The sequence below is a fragment of the Thermobia domestica genome, chromosome 5 (genome assembly GCF_964235325.1).
Source record: "Thermobia domestica chromosome 5, izTheDome1.hap1.1, whole genome shotgun sequence".
NCBI classification, from domain to species: Eukaryota; Metazoa; Arthropoda; class Insecta; order Zygentoma; family Lepismatidae; genus Thermobia; species Thermobia domestica.
The window spans coordinates 123,841,968-123,863,016 of record NC_137458.1 but is presented as its reverse complement, the minus strand read 5'-3'; the positions used below and the strand labels follow the sequence as shown (position 1 = coordinate 123,863,016).

Sequence of the window (21,049 nt, the reverse complement as noted above, 5' to 3'; positions counted from 1 at the left end):
TTCAATATAAAAATATCTAATCTTGTAGTCAGTGCAGAGCAGAAATCGGCACATAAAACCACAAACAAACAAGAAGACTAAATATTCAACTACAGATTCAAGAGTTCCAACTTTGATTTGACATTTTAAAACTTCGTTTGCTGCGTAAAAGGTGTTAAGTTCTCAAAATCGTACTTTTAAGGGAAACGAAACTGGAAACGTTCTGCTTTGTAAGTCTACTTCTCTATAAAAATAACGTAAATAAAAGGCTAATGGTCATCGCAAGAAGCAAACCACATCACTAGGAAGTACTTCAGTGATAATCTGCTTCTTTATGTTTATTAAGCCCCTTACAACATTGGCGAACACCTAAATTTTAAATTATACATCGAAGTCTTTGCTACTAAGTGTTACAAAAAAAAAAAAAAAAAAAAAAAAAAAAAGTTTTAAATGGTTGATAGAAAATGCTCTTTAACTTCTTTGATTGGATTTAACACCCTTTACGCAACAAACGCAGAAATTACACTTGACTGTAAGTTTTCGAATTACAATTTTTCTTGGCAGTATTCATTAGTTATGGTCTAGGTAATCAGAAAACTAATTTTATTCTGGTTTTGGAAAGCAGGCACACACTTCAATGAAGGTGAAATAGAGTATTGTCTAGGACTCTATTTACGATCTTATGCATTTGACTTTAATTGGTAACCCATTGGCACATACGTTTTCTGGAAATTAAAATGCATTCAAGCACATTTCGCAGTAGTTTATAAGAAAAAAATTGACACACTGCACATGACATTTTATAATCAATTAGAAACATTAAGAAGAATATTTCTGCTGTATTACTGTATTACTAAGTCTTACACAACACATATATGGAACTTTTCTGTAACTCTGTGCCAATGGGTTAAAAAACCTTCAAGACGCACAGATGCTGGAATCATACACTGTGTTGCCTCCATCATTACTCTGTGTCAATGGGTTAAAAAAAAAAACCTTCAAGACGCACAGATCCTGGAATCATACACTGGGTCGCCTCCATCATTACTATAACTGGTTCACTGACAAATTAAATTATGTACTTGTATCTGAACAATCTGAAAGCTGTCTTATTACCAAGGAACATTTTGTTTATAACATATATTTTAAGAGAATGTAATTCACAAGCATTACTCACTAACACTGAAAAATGCAATTTCTGTAAACTGAAAGTACTTTCTTTCTGAATACGAACCTTAATGTAAATTGATTATCATTACGTTCAGTTATGTGTACTGTCATGAAAAATAAAATGATCAGTTGTGAAGAATAGAAATACTAATTTGAGAACAGTCACACACAATAATATCTACTACATAGTATTACCAGCGTTTGAACTTAAAGAACTAACTAGACATTAATATACTATCAAGTCACAGTGGCTCTGCTATTTACTAGATTGCACCCCCAACTTTCGATTCTATGATTTATAATGAAAAGGATGGAAAAGAAGAATCATATTTATAAATGCAGTCTTATATTTATTTTATTATTATAACTGCACAACCGCCAGTGTACGAAATAATACATTTTTAACTAATGATCTTTTATCAATAACTGGTCAAAGATAGAACAAGAACGATTCTTATATTATGTAAGTAAGTTCCTGACGAAGGAACACGGGAAAGGTATAGAGCCGACAAGAATCCGAAATATAGCCGAATTTATTTTCTAATTGTCTAGATGGAAGCACTTTAACGAAGTTAATATTTGAAATTACTTTAGATTTTTTTTCTGTTTAAAAAAAAAGTACGAGCGTAGTTCAACTTCCTACATGTATTTAATTTTTCTCATGGTACAATGGTTCAAATTTGAACTTGATTTTTCACGGAGAGCAATAATGTATTTTATTGAAGAAAACAGCGTTGTATTATCAAATTCTTAGTGAAGGGAATGCAACCTACTGAAATCATCAGATGACTGATTTCACAATACGATTAAAAAAAAAAAAAAATAATAATTACACGTAACATTTATCGTTCCAGACGGAAACAGAATCTATTCCTGTTCTCTTTGTCAAGCCACCCCCGTCAGTGATATTAACATCCAATACGTTAAGTATCTTATTGTGAGCGATCCGCATATAACAATGAGAAACTGTTTCAGAAGAGAAAAAAATAAATAAATAAATAAATAAAAGATTTGAAAGTATCGAAACTATCATTCACAAACATTTGCATCACAACAGTCGCAATCTTATACATTCTCAAAATGCTAATTTTCGGCCAGACTAACTAACCTTGACAAGGAAATACTAATGATAAAGTTATGACACCTTCACCAATATACCCCCCTCCCAATACCTCCCCCAAAAAAAGGAAGACTTAAGATGTCGATGTTGTATACCAGCAAAGTTTTTGTTAACTAGTGTAAATACTTTGATTTTTATTATTATTAACTAATTTTCATATATCCTACCCCAATCAAATCTTCCCTTATCCATGTCCTGAAAATGCTGGCAACTGTTAGCACACGTTTACTTGGATTTAATTAGACGATACAGAGAAGCAAGGTGAAGACCTTTCGAGTTTATCGTCTACATATCTGAGATATCTTGTGTATTGTGGACACGAAGTAGTCAACATGTTGCACTCGTAATAGTCCTTATTATCTTGGTGAGTCCACCAATTTGTTGACAGAATTTTCCTTTGAATTCGAAGCGGATAGCATTTAGTATCTCGTTTCATGGCTCCAAAACCGAGTACCTTGTTTTTGTCTAAATTGTGATAAAGGTAGAAAACAACGAGCACTACGAAGCTTCTAACCCTCTTCGCTCGCTGTAGTTCACTCAGCTATATTTTGTGAAGTACGTAACACTAAAGATCTTATATGTGCAAGATTGTGTGATAAACTAAAGATACCCTTCGAAGCAATTTGTTTAAAGACACATCTCTATTTTTTATTTTTTTTTAAACTTATTTCGTATACTACAGTGTGTCCAACTCACTACTGCCTCCACTGCTTTTCACAACTCATTTAAAAAAAAAAGAAAGAAAGAAAGAAAGAAAAGAAATAAATATAGTTGACTGCATTAAATGTTGAACATGACCGCATTGACTTCCAGAAACATTTCTACACAACGTTGCATGTTAGGAAAGGTAACAGAGGCCGATAGCGAGTGAAGTACACTGCATGTTACAAGGATACGTACCAATATAAATCAAAAAGCAATAACTTCACGATTTGGCCGAAAAAATACGCATATAACTAACACTGCCCTCACCACTTCATTGAAGAAAGATTCAAATTCTTTTTGTTTGTGAAGCCGATTTACGCAAAATATTATGTCCTCAATTTTGTGATTATTGGTAAACAAATGTTTCAATAAACTTTATGTCAGTGTATTTCCTTCTTTGAATTCCTATATGTTACTTCACTATAGTACTTATATGTTGAATCATACTGTTACGCGCTGTGAGTTTTGGTCTTACATTTTTCTATCCTTAGTTCGTTGAAGATCACTCTGATGAGCAGTTTGAAACTTGACTTTGAGTTAAATTTTTGTGAGATTTTCTTTAGTTTATATGATAGTTTCGAATACAGTTTATCAATCTGAGTTTTTGAGCTTTTAGTAATAGGTTTGAACATTTTTTGAGCTGCTGAATACTATTTACTGATGTATTATAATCGTACTGAATTATCTGGTTTCATGTGAAGATTGTATTAATTCCATTTTTTTAATCCTCAATATGAATCATTAGTCTGTATACTCTTAAAAGCGAGTTTATCCAAACATTAGATTTAATAAAATTAGGATGAGCAGATTTTACACGGAAGCAGAAACTGCTAGAAGTAGGTTTTCTACAAATAGCTGAACTGAATTTGTTTATTCTACGGAAAATCAAATCTAAATAATCCAATGAATTTTTGCTTTGTAGTTCAACCGTGTCAATCTTATTTAACTCTGTAAAAATATTTTGTACTTGCTTATTACTTTTACAAGCGAATCGCAAGGATAGTAAAAAATACTTGTTAAATTTAGCTTTGCGTAGGACTTTGTTTCCAAAACGTTCGCAATATGTTCGAAAAAGGAAGAAGAAAAAGTTCAAAACTGTTCCAAATAACTCAAAAACTCAGATCAATCAAAAATGAACTTACGTTCCATTGTTTCTATCCGGGATTGTCATACAGACAAAAGAAACTAACTGCATACAAATATTATTTTGTAGACAAAAAATTCACTTTTTGGAATTTGTGAAATTAAATATTGGTATGACTAAAGTAATATAACCACTGAATATATTGTATTGAGGATTCAAACGGAAATGCAGTCATATCAAATTTATCAAAACATCTGTTTACCAATAACCACAAAATTAAGAACATACGTGGTTTGCAGTGATCGACTTCACAAATGGAAAGAAAGTACTTGAATCTTCCTACATATGCACAAAAAAAATTAAGGACTCAGTACTGATAAAGTGAATCTGGATAAGGGATAGGGAACCATTATAAATAGCTTTAGGAACATAATTAAAACTACAAAATGAAAATGAAATCTTTGGGTTTAATGCCTGTTAAGACTAAGGGAGACGATGATTAAGGTTAGTGTAAAGGGACAAGTTTTGCTAATAGATGTCACTACAGTCTTCGTATATCTCCCGTGTATTTTTTACCTTTCACGAAAATTTACAATTTCTTTTATATATTTCAGCCTAGAGACTTCAAATTTTTAGAGAAGGAACTTCATAACCTATTAAAGGGAACAATCTGTGCCGATTTTTTATTTAGAATTTTATTCATTGTTGAAACAGTTTCATTGTTAAAGGTTTGGATATCCATTTCAACAATGAAGAAAATTCTAAATAAAAAAACGGCACGGATTATTGCCTTTGATAGATTATGAAGTTCCTTTTCTAAAAATTTGAAGTCTGTAGGTTGAAATTTGTAAGAGAAATCGTGAATTTTCGTGAAAGATAAAAAATACAATGGAGAGATACGAAGACAGTAGTGCCATCTATTGGCAAAACTTGTTCCTTTAAACCAACCTTAAAGGAAGTGAGTGATAACGGAAGAATTGGTGGAATGAGAAGGTGGGAGGAAACGGGAGTACTCCGAGAAAACCCACAATCACGATGTTGTCCACCACAATCGATCGCTGCGGATCAAACCAGGGACTCTACACACGAGGTAAAAGCTCTACCACTGAGCCACCGCGCTACAATTAAAACTACAGTTTTTAATCGTGATAATAATTACATGCAGAGTCTACATCTGCATCAATATATTTATTTCGCCAAAGGACTTACTATAAATAAAAACATATGAAGGTAGAAGATGAAACGTTCATCTCTTACATTTCTATTTGTAATCAACGAAATTGTAAGTGCAATGCTAGTTACTGAATAAATATTTTTGCAGTCGAATCATAAAATTATCACTTTTTAGGCTATATTGATATGTTTTCTTTCTAATAAGCAGCATTTTATTCCTTAAATTGAATTTTCACCATCATCCTGTATGGTTATTCGAAACTGTCGAGAGAGGAAAGTGCAAATTTTGGAACATGCAGGAGGAAGAAAATATACAGATTTTTAAAATGGGTTCCTTGTGCATGATTTCAAGAAAGTCGAAAGTTCAAGACAATTACTTGTGTAGAGAATTTGTTCAGTCATTACATTCATGAATTACGAAGAACTATAGATTGGCAGCCAAGAAAATATAAAAGGCAGCCTTCTGCCGGATAGATGATTAATGTATTCTGAATTAACGAAGGCGCGACATACGATGTTTTCTGGAAAATAGAAGAACGATTAATGCAATAACTTTCTACCTAGTGACGACCAGTGCCCTTCTGCAACGAAAACTAACTTTCAAGATGACAAGATATAATTTTCCTTCATGGCAATGTGTGTTCTTAACTAACTTAACTGCTACTAACTAACTTGAACGTCTCTGAATATCTTCCTCCTACATCATCTGAGCTATTTCTTTTCGTATATGTATATATAAAAGATAAAGGCGAAAAATGTATGACAAAATGCTCAGCTTTGGTTCAAAGAATTCTTAGCCTCTGGAATACACACGTATCCATATCAATGAAACAACTATCAACGAATAAAGCAAGAGTACGAGTACCTTAGAAAAGAAGTATAGTTGGTAAGGAGATTACTTCTCTATTTTTTGTTATACCTAGAAAATTCCAGTTGACCCATTCTCGTAATTTTTGCTCATTTCTATCCATGGAAACGTTTTGTCATTTACCGTATTTGAAACATGCTCTGGAATGTTTCTACTGATTTTACCACTTAAAGATACGGAAAAATGTAGAGAGGTAGAATTATAACCAAACATGTTTTGTAATACAAAATATATATACGATTTACTCAAATTTGTTTTACTTTTCTATTGAGATCTTCTATTTGTTCACGAGAAACATAATTATCTTAAGCTTAAGTACTATTATCTGGAGTACCTTCAAAAACTGATATACAGTGTTTATCCACCATAAAGCCCACTGGTGCGATTAGATTAACCTACGCTCCTGGTGACGGAATAGTCGTTCCTCTCTTACTTACTCCGTTGGCGCTGGCTGCTTCTTTTGTCTTTAGATTGTATGTCGATTTTGTCATTCTTGCATCTTGCGTTGCCTATGTTGCTAAGTAACACTTGATATTACTTCAGTTTATAAAGGCAAGGCTTCCTCGCATGTGAAAACAGAAAATACATTGTTATGTGTCAATTTTTGCAGAGCGGTATTCCCGTCATTAATCATCACATCACACATGACTAGTCTCGTTTTTTTCTTGCAATGAGTAGCAAAATTAAGTTGATGAAGGCAACAGAGGTACTGACCTACATTTAAAAATAGACAAATAAATTTAACATAAATTTAATGTAATCTAATAATTATCTAAATTACTTTAGAATAAACTATTTTTAAATGTATCATTAAGCTCTGAAAATGTTAAATGTTTAATATATTTATTTGTTAATAAATATTGTATCAAAGAAAGATTTAATATTTTTGCAGATACATAGTAACCTATTCTGTCTCCGATTTTGTTTTTCTACTGCAACCGAAAGTGGTAGAAATTTAGACCACTTCCGGCTGCAATACTGATCTTCGAAGAGCAAAAAAAGATAAGAGATAGTGAAAAATGTTTTTTGTTATAGATTCAGCGTCCCAAGAATAAGTACCATCTCGACCTTTATCCCTCTATTGGAATCAGACATAGTGAAATCTACGATTTCCGGTTTACGAGGGGGTGCTGATAAAAGTTGAGCCTTACCCAGGAAAAATTAAACCAGGAAGCTGAAATTAGCTGGGTAAAGGGCAGGATCTGTATAGACTATGTTGCAAAATGCAATGTTCTATGATCTTAACATCCTTTTCTTTTTCATTTCAGAAGTGAACATGGCTGCACCTCCAGCAAGCTTCAGTCCAGAGGAGCATAGGACCGTCATGAAGATTCTCTTCTTCCAAGGGAAAGGTGCAAATGGCAACAATCTTTTGGGGTAAGGATGGAGTTCTGCTGGTGGACTATCTTCCAGTGGGTGCAAACATTAATGCAGCATATTACTGTGGTCTCTTGAGGAAGTTGTGCGAAAATATCAAGGATAAACGTCGTGGTAAGATCTCCAAAGGTGTTCTGCTTTTGCACGACAACGCATCGTCACACACGGCATCTGAAACACAGGACATATTGGCCACCTTAGGCTTTCAAGTGTTGATCATCTTCCTTATTCGCCTGACCTAGCTCCATCCAATTATAATCTGTTCCCAAATCTCAAAAAACCTCTCAAAAGTCACCGTTTCCAGTGTTCAAGCGGCAACTGAGTGGAATAATAGTGTGGGAGTTTCAGCTTCCTAGCTCATTTTTTTCTTAATAAGGCTCAATCTTTATTAGCACCCCCTCGTAAACTTTAATCGTCGTAGTGAAAAAGATCGCAACAGATAGCGTGTAGCACTTTCTAATATGGATTTAATATCTCAAGAACTAACCATCTCTTATCTTATCCCTCTATTACAACCATAAGTTAAAGATATATAACTTCAGGTCTCAATATTGAATTTGCAGTATGGAAGCCTATCGTACTTTAACAATGTAAAACGAAACTGAATTGTTTCTTTGTAGCTTCACTCCATAATGCAGTTAGTCTCCTGTAATTTACCTCTCTTAACAATGAACAAGTTTACGATACTGTTTCTTTTCATTGATTCTAGAAAATATATTGCCGATTTTCTGTAAAGCATACATAGGATTAATCAATGTACCACTGCTTGAGAAAATTATTGATATATTAGGGTCATTCGGGAAGTAAAGAACGTTTTGCGCTAGCGCGTGCGCGTGTTCCCCCACCCCCGCTGCCGCTGGGTTATTGACCTGGGCATGCTTTAGCCTCAGTCTGGCACCAGCTGCGATCCGCTACGGTCCGTTATTGCTTCGCTGTGCGACTGTAAAATGTGCGATACAATTACTGATCCCGCCAAGTGTGAGGTTCGTAGTGTGATAAGATTTTTGAATGCAAGAAAAGTGCGTCCGATAGAAATTTATAGACAAATCACTGAGGTGTATGGAAATGTAATGAATGAAGCATCAGTTCGTAAGTGGTGCATTATGTTTAATGACGGACGGATGAATGTGCACGATGAGGAACGCTCGGGCCGGCCTTCTGTTGTGACTGACGAACTCAAAGGAAGAATTGAGCGGAAAATTCAAGAGGATAGGCGATTCACTATTGATGGGCTGCACGAATTCTTTCCTGAAATTTCAAGAACTTAAGGAAGCTGTTAGTGATTGGTTCAATAGTTTGGCGGCAACTGTGTATGCCGAAGGCATAGAAAAACTTGTACCACGGTATGACAAGTGTTTAAATTTACACGGCGACTATGTCGAAAAGTAACTTAAGTATCATATAGTATGTAACACAAATTTCGCCTTTGTATATCAGTTATTAAAGTGTTTATACAAAAACGTTCTTTACTTTCCGAAAGACCCTCGTATATATATATATATATATATATATATATATATATATATATATATATATGTGTGTGTGTGTGTGTGTGTGTGTGGTAAAGTTGTTCACTGTTAACATTTCTAGAGAATTGTAAGAAATTTTATTTCTATAACAGGTTTCTTCGCTTCTCCTGAATCCCGTTCATATACAAGGACTGTTTTTTTTTCTTTCAACCTCTGTTAAGCCAGCAGAGGAGAACCACGTGAGATGGTGAAACACAAAATAGTCAAATTTATTCGTTGGAGATTGGATACCCCCCAAACCAAAAAGAATTCTGGTATTCAATCACTGCAGTAATGAGCATGAGATCATATGGAGTGCGATCGAAGCACCCGCCAAGGATAAACTACATGATGGATTCGATTTCTCCAGGTCTCCAGGCGGCTGCTGATATTCCTGAAATTCCAAGATCAGATAGTTCAGAAACCACTTTACCCCTTCTACAAACCGTATGATTCATGCGTTCATTAAGGTTGTCTTTCACCAGATATCCACCCTTGGCTTCTCTCGTCGTGTAGGTTGTTAAATCTTTCTTTAAACTTTTTGTAACACTTGTGCACACAGCAATCACTTATAAAGTTGCCGTCATAATCCTTAATCATTCGACGATGAATGGCGCATGTATTGTCCTCTTCCGCCTAGAGAAATCGAATTACATCATGTAGTTTATCCTTGACGGGCGCTTCGACTGCACTCGATATGGTTTCATGTTTACTATTCCACAATGACTGAACCAGAGACTGTCTTTTGGTATGGAGAATTTGCAATTTTCAATATACAGATATGACTAATTTGCATTTCGCCAGCTTACATTGTTTTCCTCTGGTAGCTTACCGGAGGTTGAAAAAAAATTCTCGTATATATACAGGGTGGTGCAAAATTAAACCGACAGATTGAAGAGATGAACCGACAGCAAAGCAAGCCAAAAAGTTGTAACCAACATGAGTTCATTGTTGATTACAATTTTACACGCTTAGATTATACGCTACACATGTTCAAAATCTCGGGAGAGAAGTTCAGAATGTAGAAACCACTTGAAAAAAATGAAATGACATTTTGAGTTTTACGTCCCACGGTTATGCCGGTTAGGCTAAAGGAGACGGTGATAATGAGTAATGAATGAAATGGTGGAATGAAGAAAGTGGGAGGAAACGGGGGAATCCCGAGAAAACCCACGCACACGGTGTTTGTCCACCACAAAGTTCACTTGGCGGGAGCAGGGTTTGAACCCGAGACCCCTAGCACCAGAGGTGAACGCTCTACCACTGAGCCACCGCGGCCCCTGAGAAACCACTTGAGCTGTTAACGGAAATCAAATTCCGATTAGGGGAAAACACAAGCATACAATCCATTAAAATGTGGATGAAGGGTCCGCATTTTAATGGTAAAGGTAAAAGAGTCCTCACTATTTTCTAACGTAAAGATGAATGAAATGAGACTGAATGCCACAGTTACAATGTAAGCAATATGAAGTCACTGTTTGCATGTCAATACCGTTAACAGATGCAAGATGGAATAGGAATTTAACAGTTGAAATGTGGTTGCATACAGACAAGCAATACAAACGGGGAAATTAAATCGACGAACGAGGATAGATTGGAATGGAAACGAAATCATTGAACATTGTTAAGAGACTGGTGTGGACAATTCTCATCTATTGTATATAAATAATGGGAAGTTGTACGACGTCATCAGCTTCACCTACCTTACTACTAATAATTCGAATACGCCACTCTGTTTTAAATGACCTAAAGTTACATTAGATGAGACATTGTCATTGGTCAATCGTATGACACAATAACAGACCAAGAAATGGAAGGCAGTGTTTGTAAAGGACATTATACACTTCGAAAGATATTAATAAATTAGACCGCCAAGAAGTTATGTTACAGAATAGTTATCAATCTTGTGCATACTTGTACACATGGATACAGAACTTACCAGTATCATACACCTTTACAAGAAAGAGTTTAAAATGGCCAAAATTGACTTCTACATATAACTCGCATCGATGGATCATGGATTGTCGAACAAAGACGACAGGAATGCCTTGAATATCCTCTGCTGTATTCTGTTTACAAGACTCTTCTGTTTTTACAGGTGTCTCGTACGCGATAGCGCGCATGAGACTACAAAGGAAAAAGTCTAATGAGGATATATTTGGTGAACGGGGAGACTACGGACTGGACGGTCAATCCACCGTCCTAGAAATTGGTGATGCAAATACTCACGCACACGATTACTAGTATGAGCCAAAGCAACCACATTTCTATTCATGTGGCAAGTGATACATCGTCCAAGAACTGTCATCCAACATCGTGAGAAAGATGCTATGAAATTGCAAAGAGAAAGTTTGATTTATGTTGTCTTTCACATAAACATAATTTGGACATCTCATCCACTAATGTAATCTTGGAAATTTCACTCGGAAGGGAGGAACTAATTCAGTAAGGTGTATGAAATGGAAGAGATATTTCAGAATTCCGTTGAATTCAAAATACCGTCTGTGTCTTTCCCGAGTCGGAAGCAAGTTTTCTTAAATGTATTCTATTAATCTTATCATTAGCCAGATAGAAGAAAAAGCATTTAAGCTGGTATTCTTACACATTTTTTTTTTTTAACTTCGTAACTATTTTAAAATTAGGCGAACTGTAATACATGTAACTATAAAAAATAACAGAAAAAAGACCTTTACATACTTCCTTTGAAATCCAAATTGACTTAGCAGGCTTTGTTGTACCCGAGTTTTGTTTTTACTTAGACCAGGTACACGGCATACTTTAGTCTGCTGTTTCGAAAATGTTTTAGGAGTTGCTTTTATGACTTGAGATTTTGGAGTTACAAACAACTCTTCGTCATTTAACGTAGTCTGAAAAGAAAGAAAAAGAAAAGAGGTAAATGAACAAATTCATTTAAGTTATACACGTGCCTAAAATAATAATAATAATTTTTTGAAAAGGTAGAAAACGGAAGAGGCAGGGAAGGTACTAAGATTCCTTTACTCAGATGCAAATTAAATATATATTTCCTTTCCTCGACACTATTTTGCTTAATACGAAAATCAAACTAACCATTCTATTTATTACAGACTGTGTCCCTAGTGACTCTGAAATCTCAACTTAGTGCTTAAATTTACGCATGAAGCCATGTATTTCGAAGATCATATTTTGTGTGGAAAGAATACTCTCTCAGATTTTTTTCAATTAAAACCCAGCTCGCTTTATAATGGTAAGAGCGATAATTTTATCACCTTATCACACTGTAAAACAAAAGTAGTGCTAGTCTTCAACTAAATCGTGTTAACAGTAAACAATACCCAAGTGCAACACATACAGTAATCTGATTGGCTATCTACCTGCTCCTCGGCCATTCGTCCGCGTGTTATCGCCAAAGAATTTGTATTAGTTTGCATGTCATGTTGAAGCAGTCGCTGACAACCTTTTTTGAATGAAGATACACTTTACTGAACGTCCACAACCTCCCGACACACTTGTTTGATTTTTTTACTACTAATAATAATAATACAGACTATAATAGTGGAAGCCTGTAAGCTTCTATAAAGTAGTAACTCTATGTAGTACTGCTGCCGCTGGAGGCATTGAATACTACAGTCTGCCTCAAAATTGATTTTACTTAATTATTAAATACTTCATGATTTTTAAATTCTAAAATATCGTGACATAGCCTATGGGACTGAGCGATACACCGGTTCGAAACAACTATGTTACAGGCTAATACTTAAAAAGTACAGACTTTACAGAAAAATTGACTAGAACCTCCGTAATGCATTCAAATTTCAATCCTCTCTCACCAAGAATCGAACTCGGTACCTCGTGCACCAAAGGCGTATGCACTAGATACTATACTAGCTGCGAAAGCTCCTTAATATTTGACTGGATTCAAGAATTCGTTGTAAAAAATATCAAACTTTCGTTTGTTGCTTCGGAAAAGCTATCTGAAGAGCTAATTATAGTACATCAAACTTCAGAGCACCTAATCACTCATCATCTTACCATAAAACATTTATTAATACTGTTGACAGCTTAATGGTAGGACATCCGTTCAACTAAAAGAGGACAGAATTTGACTGTTTGCTATTCGAGAGAAGTTTTTCTGTGTGTCCTTCAACATCGATTCGCACACAACGGTAATGTGAATAAAAGAAATAACTTGAAGTTTGATACTTGTTTAAAAAAATAAAAATTTCACGGATTTCAAGTACTACATGACATCAAGTATTTTTCATTTTGAGAACTTTATGTAATTAGAAATAATTACACCGTGAGAAACAGGTGATGAGAGCGGCCTAGACTGTGAAGGTGTATCTTCTATGATAGTCTGCGCACCCATCAACTACACTGGATTCAAGCACAGTCATGGTTCGGACCCCACGTTAATACTTGGATCTGTCCTTCATAACCTCAGTATTGTACAAGGGTGAACCAAAACTTAGACACTAAAACTCAAACTCAAAAATTCAAAATTACTTACTTCGTTTTCAGGAGTCAAAGTAGTAGTACTGCTCACTGATGACTGTGAACATTCAATACCACTGTCTTCCACGTCAGTAATATTTGACGTGTTACTTTCTGTTCCTGGAGAATCATAAATGGCACTCAGTTTAGTTCTTTCTGATGAATCTTCATTTGAAAATTCTATTTTCCTTACAGGTTTAAATTCCTTTCCTGCATTAGCCGAACATGAGACAATACTTTGTTTGCTTATGTGCTTAGTCCATTTAAAGCGTGCAAGGGACGTTGTTTGTTGTTTGGGGGATTTGGAACGATCATTTTCTTGGTTTTCCGTAAGGTCAAAGAGTGATCTATTACCCGAAGGTGATTTCGGAGTCTTTTTTTCTTCGACATTTTTATTAATACTAGACTCTAATTTCAACAATTTTTCTTCAAGACCATCATCACTGGAAAGCGGTTTACAATCCTGTCCAATATAGTTTCTATCTTTTAAGGGAGATGAACTACTTCGAGGCGATACTATATCTATTTGCTTTTCTTGGGAATCTGCATCACCAAAATATCTGTAAGATGAAAAATAAATAAATAAATAAATAAATAAAATAAAATAAAATAAAAAGAAAAATATACAGATTAAAATGAAAATTGCTCCGGAAAACTTTTCTTCCTATTAGTTTATTGAGTGATATCTCGAAATAGTTATTGAACAATTTTACTTACTCATTTTATAAAACGATGGAAGGTACGGGGATCAGGATTTTTTTAAACAATGTTCAATATATAATTATTATAGGAGAAAAATGTACAGATTGTAAGAATGCCCTTATTTGTATGTAGGCTTCTAGCATATATTATTTTATAATAATCTCGGCCAATGAGACATGCGTTAAAGAAAGAATTCTCTCGCTTGCGTGTTAATTTCAATATGAGCAACTAATTGACAGCAGACAGCACAAGCAAGATATCTGGCACCGAAAACTGAACTCTACCTATTAAATACAAAGTAAATACTCTATCACCATTGTCGTCTCAATTACAGTTGATTTGCTGTATAAACTTTTGGAAACATCCTAAAAACCTTGGGGGGAGGTATGGAAAATTGACCTATTAACCTTCTCCTCCTATTACATTGGTAGTAAAACAGATATTTTCTCCGAAATCCGGTGTTGCCAAGAAATTCAAGCTAGCTGACAATTTTCGACCATAGGGTGAGTATTCTTCTCTGTCACTTGAGAAAGGTTTTGGCGAAAAAAAAAAAAAAGTAGCGTAGAAACTCCGAATGGTTTGTGTTGTTTTGTTATTTGACACTTTGAGTGGAAAAATCTTCCTTTTTCCTTTCGAGAGGAACAAAATTCGAACTGGACGGCAGCTCTCGGCAAAAACAGGGGGTGAGCAAAAGCTGATCTTCTCCGTCATATGAATATGGAATGGAATGTCTCAAATGTTTTGGCGAAGAAAAAAAGTAGTCTGGAAACTCCGAGTGCTTGATGTTGCTTTGTTATTTGACACTTTCAACCTGCTTTCAACAGAATATTTCTTTTTTCATTGAGACGGAATGATCTATATATGCAGGCAAATTGGTCAGTGTTTGTTTATTTCCCCCTTCTCTATATAGAAAGAAAGAACCCAATGTGTAAGCCATTAATCACAGTGTAATGGGGACCAAAGCTATGGCAACGTCGTTGAACATAAGTTAAGTTACGATGTCACTAGTAAGAGGATATGATTGTTCGAATAGTTCCGATTACCACCCACTAAGGTTTTTAAGATCCTGCCAGTTCTATATGTATTAATTTCTTCGAGAACTCTCACACATGAAAAATACTTCAACTGTGTGTAATAAGGAAAATGTCTGGCACGTTTTATTAACAAAACTAACAGTTACATATTGTAATAATCAACATAATGAAATCATTACGAGAGCTGATCCTGCGCTCTTTGTCGGTCTCACTTTGAAAAAATATACACAGTCGTCTTTTTTTTTTTTTTTTTTTTTTTTTAAACTCATTTTGTCCTTTTCTAATACTGAAATCATTTTGTAAAACCAGCTGGCCAAACACACTTGTCCTTGAAATTCACCCAAAACCATACAATTATTAAACAAAAACAGAAAAAAAGTATAAATATTTGCAAAACTATAACTGAAGTGTAATTAAGATTACGCAGAGTGAGTGTTGTGAAACCTTCAATGTTAAGTCCGACAACCAAAGAGTTGAGTTGAGTTGATTTTAGTTTAGCGTCCCTTTCAGCAGCGAGGCTATATGAGACGTGAACCTACTGATTAACGTGGAATCCGAACCACATGAGCTCCCGCCGGGAAGACAACCAAAGAAGAAATTGTTTCTATGTAGGGTCTTAGTACATAAGACAAGGAAAAGTAGGATGAACGTCAACGGAACCCAAATTTCTGAATGAGAAATAAGAACATTAATGACATGATCCCAACTCGTATCAAGGTTGTTCTAAATTTAACTTAAGATTTGTAGTTTTAAAATGATAGACTCAAGAACGTTCCTTTTGATTTGTGAAAGACTTCCTTAATACTATGTTTGGACACACCTAAGTACTTAAATAAACCAGAAATTGCAGAATCTTGGACTTTGGCGTCTCTTTCATTTCAGTATCAATGTTCCTCCTAATCTAACACTACATGAATTATCACACATACTTGTTCTTTGCATGTGAAACCTCAACATTTAAGATTTCATGACTTTTATTCTACGCAATCTTTCGTATAGTTCGGTTATATTTTCTGAAATGCCTTGAATTTTCGAAGTGTAATCGACAAAGAGAGCAGGATCGGCGCTCTCAAAAGGATTTCATGCTAAATATTACGTCACATACAAAGTTACTTATTGTTTTAAATATTACAAAGATACAAACAACATGCTTCTCTTCGCTCAAGTCAAATTTATATGTCAATAACAATTCAATGAGTTGAGTTGATTTTGAGTTTAACGTCCCTTTCAGCAGCAAAGCTATATGAGAAGGGACCTACTGGTTACCGTGGAATCTGAACCATATGAGCTCCCGCCGGGAATCGAACCCGGGTCTCCCACGCCGAAAAACAACGATTCAAATATCCAAACTTCAAGGATAATTAACTATTTACATACTACATTTTTAAATAATGGTATACGTAAAACTCTAATCATTAAATAACGATATATAAACATTTAATTTACATCACAAATTATCATAGATGCTCTCGTCTACGCGAATGGTTAGCATATCTGCCTTTGGTGAACCGGGGCGGGCACAGAACTTTTCGGTACTCATTCACCACATGGCAATTAGAAAGCTTCTACAATTAAGAGGATGTGAATTTTAGTCCAGAAAGCAAAAAAACTGGAAGTGGATGTCTGTACCAAAGATGAACGATCAATCACTGAGCCATTGAGCTCTCAGTTAATATTTTTTGTTGTTGTTGAATTGTTTACATTTGTTTATTTCACACATTAGTCTGTTGTCAGTCAAAATACAACGTACTTACTCAAGGTGACAGTGGTAGCATAAGAGATAATGGCAACAGCTAGAAATACGATAAATAGTGGTAGTATTCATAGATAAGGAAAAGTATATGACAACGTACCTACGTAACACTGTGGAAAGGATTGTGTCTACGGAAAAAAACAAGATAGGTAATAGAAACTTGGGTATACACGCGGACGACAGATTGTTTTGAGGATAATCCAGAAAATTAAGAAGACAACCATATCCTTGGAACAAATATACAGAAGAATGACCTCCGAAAAGTCCAGAAAAAGTGACTTTGGTAATTTTAAGAAAGGAACATCAATACGACAAAAACAAACAAAAAGACTACAAACGGAAGTCATTGAGAAATAAACTTTCAAATGCTTAAGTTCAAACGTGACGGTAGATGGCAATGAAAAAAGAAATTATCACAAGTAATTGCAAGGTTTTACCGAAGTGAGAAATGACATTGGAAAATACTTAGCAAGTAAAAAATTGTATTTTACTTCACCTCGTAACCTACACTGTGAAAACGTGGATAATAGCGGGGAAAAAAAGAGAAGAGAATCAAAGCAACAACATAGATGAGATTCCTAAGATGTATTCTCAGTAAGAGAAGATAGAACAAGCTATAAAATAATCAAAGTACACTAAAAACAAGAGAAAGACCGAGAAAGAGCCGACAGTTTTGAGCTATGATCATATGGACATATACAAAGAATGTTCAGCAAGGAAGTTTCTACGCATGGGAGTGACAGGAAAATAGTGACGAGGAAGACCAAGCGATGAGAGAATAAAATACAAAAAAATGGGAATAAGATGGGGAAAAGTATAAGATGAAGAATAGTGGAATGAAAGAAGTTGTTCGACTTGTCAAGAAACTAGAGCTAGAATTCATGATAATGATCACTCATTTATTTATTATTTCTAGTTTAATTTCCAACAACAATGAAAAGCTAGGTATTATATTTCAACAATGGATCTTTTAGAGCTTTACAAAAATTACTGAAGTTTCACACTTAAAAATTTAAAACACAACTGCAGTTCTGTGAGGAACAAAACAACAATGGAAATCAAATTATTGTATGTAAAGTTTTACCGTTCCATGGTTAGAGTCAACTTTGAAACAGCAATTTAATTTCTGCTTCAGTTCAGAGCTTTTCAATGTTCAAGTTGATTTTTAATTGTAAAAGGCAGCGTCTGATAGTGCTCATCTAAAACTTGCAATTAATCAGTCTCTTCAGGATGGTGTAGATGAGGAAATTCAGAATAGCATAAACGGCTAGGTGTCATTCTTAAGCATTACTTTATTATTATTGTTATTCAATGTATACTTGTATAACTTTACACTATCTTACAAACTTATTTTACTGTCACAAAAAATTCAAAATATAATATTCATAAACCATTTGATTTCAATATTGGTATGAATGAACCTGTGATGTATAAAATATTAATAAATAGATGGAAGATAAGGTATTTAGAATAATGGTATTCCATTATTTACGTTAACGAATTTAAAATAATGCATAATGATAAAAATGAAATGAAATTTTCCAGTTTAACGTTCCATGATTATATCCTTTAGTCTAAGGGAGACGGATGAAAAAATGAAACGAAATCTGAGTTTTACGTCCCACGGTTACGCCGGTTAGGCTAAAGGAGACGGTGATGATGAGTAATGAATGAAATGGTGGAATGAAGAAAGTGGGAGGAAACGGGAGAACCTTGAGGAAACCCACGCACAAAGTATTTGTCCACCACAAAGTTCACTTGGCGGGGGCTGGGATCGAACCCGGGACCCCAAGCACCAGAAGTGAACGCTCTATCACTGAGCCATCGCGGCTCCCGGGAGACGGATGATTAAGACAAGTGAATGATGATGGAAAAATTGGTGGAATGAGATTGTGGAGTAAAACAGAATACTCCGAGAAAACCCACGGACACGATGTTGTCTACTTCAAACTTATTTGGCCGAGAATCGAAGGAACCATACACACCAAAGGTAAACGCTCTAGCACGGAACCACTGTACCTCAATGATAAGAAATTATCTATGATCTGGGTTTCTCTATCAATGACCATAATTAGCAGTCATATCACAATCGTTGCAAGCTTAGCGTTTTATATCTCTTCACAACTTTATTTCCAAGGAAAATAATGGAAAAAAGTGTACGTAATTAAGTACCATTTTGAGTATTACTAGGGAAATCTCAAGGGTACCTACCTCATCCCTATTGTTACATCAATACCTTCTGATATTAGTACCTATTTAGATCATGCAGTTAATAATAATAATAATGCATATCCTGCTATGTAGTTAAATTTAACAGAGAAATAACACACTAACTTTTACACAAACATTAACCATTACCTGCTGCGTACTATTGTTGTTGTGTCCACTACAGTTCTCGACAATTTTCCGAACTTGGAAAGAGCACTAACATTCCTTGAAGTTACTGGTTTCGAAGCCGTTTCCTTTGTAACAGTATCCTTTGTTAAGGTCACTGAAGAATTACCATCACCTAATTTGGCAAACGGATTCTTAGACTTCTTTTTACTTGGACTTGGAGACTTGTATGCTTCAATTATCTCTTCCTCAACATTGCTTTCGACTGTTATTTCCTCGGTGTTTTCATCGGTTACATTAGAACATTTCACTTTATTATCTATACACAATTTTTTGGTTGGTGGCTCGCTCTCATTTTTGTATAACGATGTTAGGTCGTCTTTAGTCTCTGCTTCCTCGTCAACTAAAATAAAATGCAATAATAGTTGCTTGACAAGATATCTATTAACAGATTTTAAAAAAAGGAAAAAGTTTTATTTCTTTACATGTAACCTCAACAAACTAATTCTTTACTGTTTTCGGAGGGAGAAGCAACATTTATTTCCTTGATTCTTTAATAAGGGTTTAAGCTTTTAAGCCAGATTTTCTAAACAAAGCGCAGTTGTATTACCTGTTAAGATTTTATAAGCAAAAAAGTTGGCATTTTCAAAGTAGCTGGATAAAAATGATTTGATTTCACGTAGAGAAAATTTTACTTTCTTATGTAGCTACTTGTTTTTCTTACTTGTATCTGTGATCTAGAAGAGCCAATGTGTTACTGGTAACCATAAATAGACTACCCTGAAGATAGAAAAAGAGGTGTTATTTTCTGCTACATCTTTTTCCTTCCTTCCTTCCAGATTTTGAACGGTTGCCAGTTATAGAGAAAAAAATATCGTGCCTTTCTTTTCTTTCTGATACTTCAATGAGGGAAGGTTACTAAAAGCAAGTTATTCTTTCATTGTAATGTAGACATACATATGTTAATCAAAATAATAATAGTTTGAAACATTGAGGATGCGTGTACAGCGCCTGGTCGTTGTTATTGTTATGTTATGAGGTCGGCTGTAAACGTCAGTCAGGATAGGATAGAAGAGAGCCGTGAATTAAAATAGGCAGACGGTAATGAGGCAAAATAGGAGACGTCTTTCAGTTTGCAAACCGCATTGTAGATATGCAAATAGTTGACGCAAATGTATCTATGTGTCGTATCAGTGTGTCGCGAGGAACAATGTCCAAGGTGATGACGACCTACAGAATTTATGACCAAACAACATCGGCGTAGAGTAACAATGGATCGCCAAGCAATGTCACCAAAGACTGTAGAACGAATGTAGCAAAAGTGATTTGATAATCACAGTCCTATGTAAGTTGCATAACCTGAACATCCGCGGTCGGGTCCCAATTTCCAAACTACTGATCACAGCCAATAATACTTTAGCGCGATGCAAATTATGCCGAGAACATGAAAAGTGCCGTCGATGATTGCAAACACGTAATATGGTCTTTCACCGTATTTTCAACAATGAGCAATTTTTATGTATAGCGGACTCTAAACCAAGCTTATGCTTCGAACCGTCTCCTCCTTATTGCGAAACACGACGGGAACTGTGATGCTGCAGATCGCAATTTCCTGATATTTCGTGGATCCTGTATTTACATTAACAGCACGCATTATTGCTAGGATTATGTAGACATTTAAGGTAAGCACGTGCATTCTATGATCCATATATTGTTACCATCCAATGACACAATTTTCTAAAATGATAATGCGCCAATTTATACTGCTG

General features: G+C 35.0%; 1 protein-coding gene across 2 annotated transcripts in view; it reads right to left on the bottom strand.

Moving 5' to 3' along the window:
- Window positions 1–383: 383 nt before the first annotated feature.
- The window catches only part of tos (Exonuclease tos), a 42,669-nt gene continuing 22,003 nt past the window's right edge, over window positions 384–21,049 (bottom strand). The window contains exons 7-11 of one of the 2 annotated variants that reach the window (XR_014131515.1): window positions 19,305–19,683; window positions 13,474–14,017; window positions 11,682–11,851; window positions 976–6,813; window positions 384–895 (exon numbers count right to left, since the gene is read on the bottom strand). Coding sequence is in view for 1 of the 2 variants with exons in the window: in XM_081759037.1 (XP_081615163.1) it covers window positions 6,783–6,813; window positions 11,682–11,851; window positions 13,474–14,017; window positions 19,305–19,683 (1,124 nt within the window). In the remaining variant the exon portion in view is untranslated. Of the gene's footprint in view, window positions 6,814–11,681; window positions 11,852–13,473; window positions 14,018–19,304; window positions 19,684–21,049 lie in introns of both variants that reach the window. The other variant, XM_081759037.1, reaches the window with a different exon arrangement.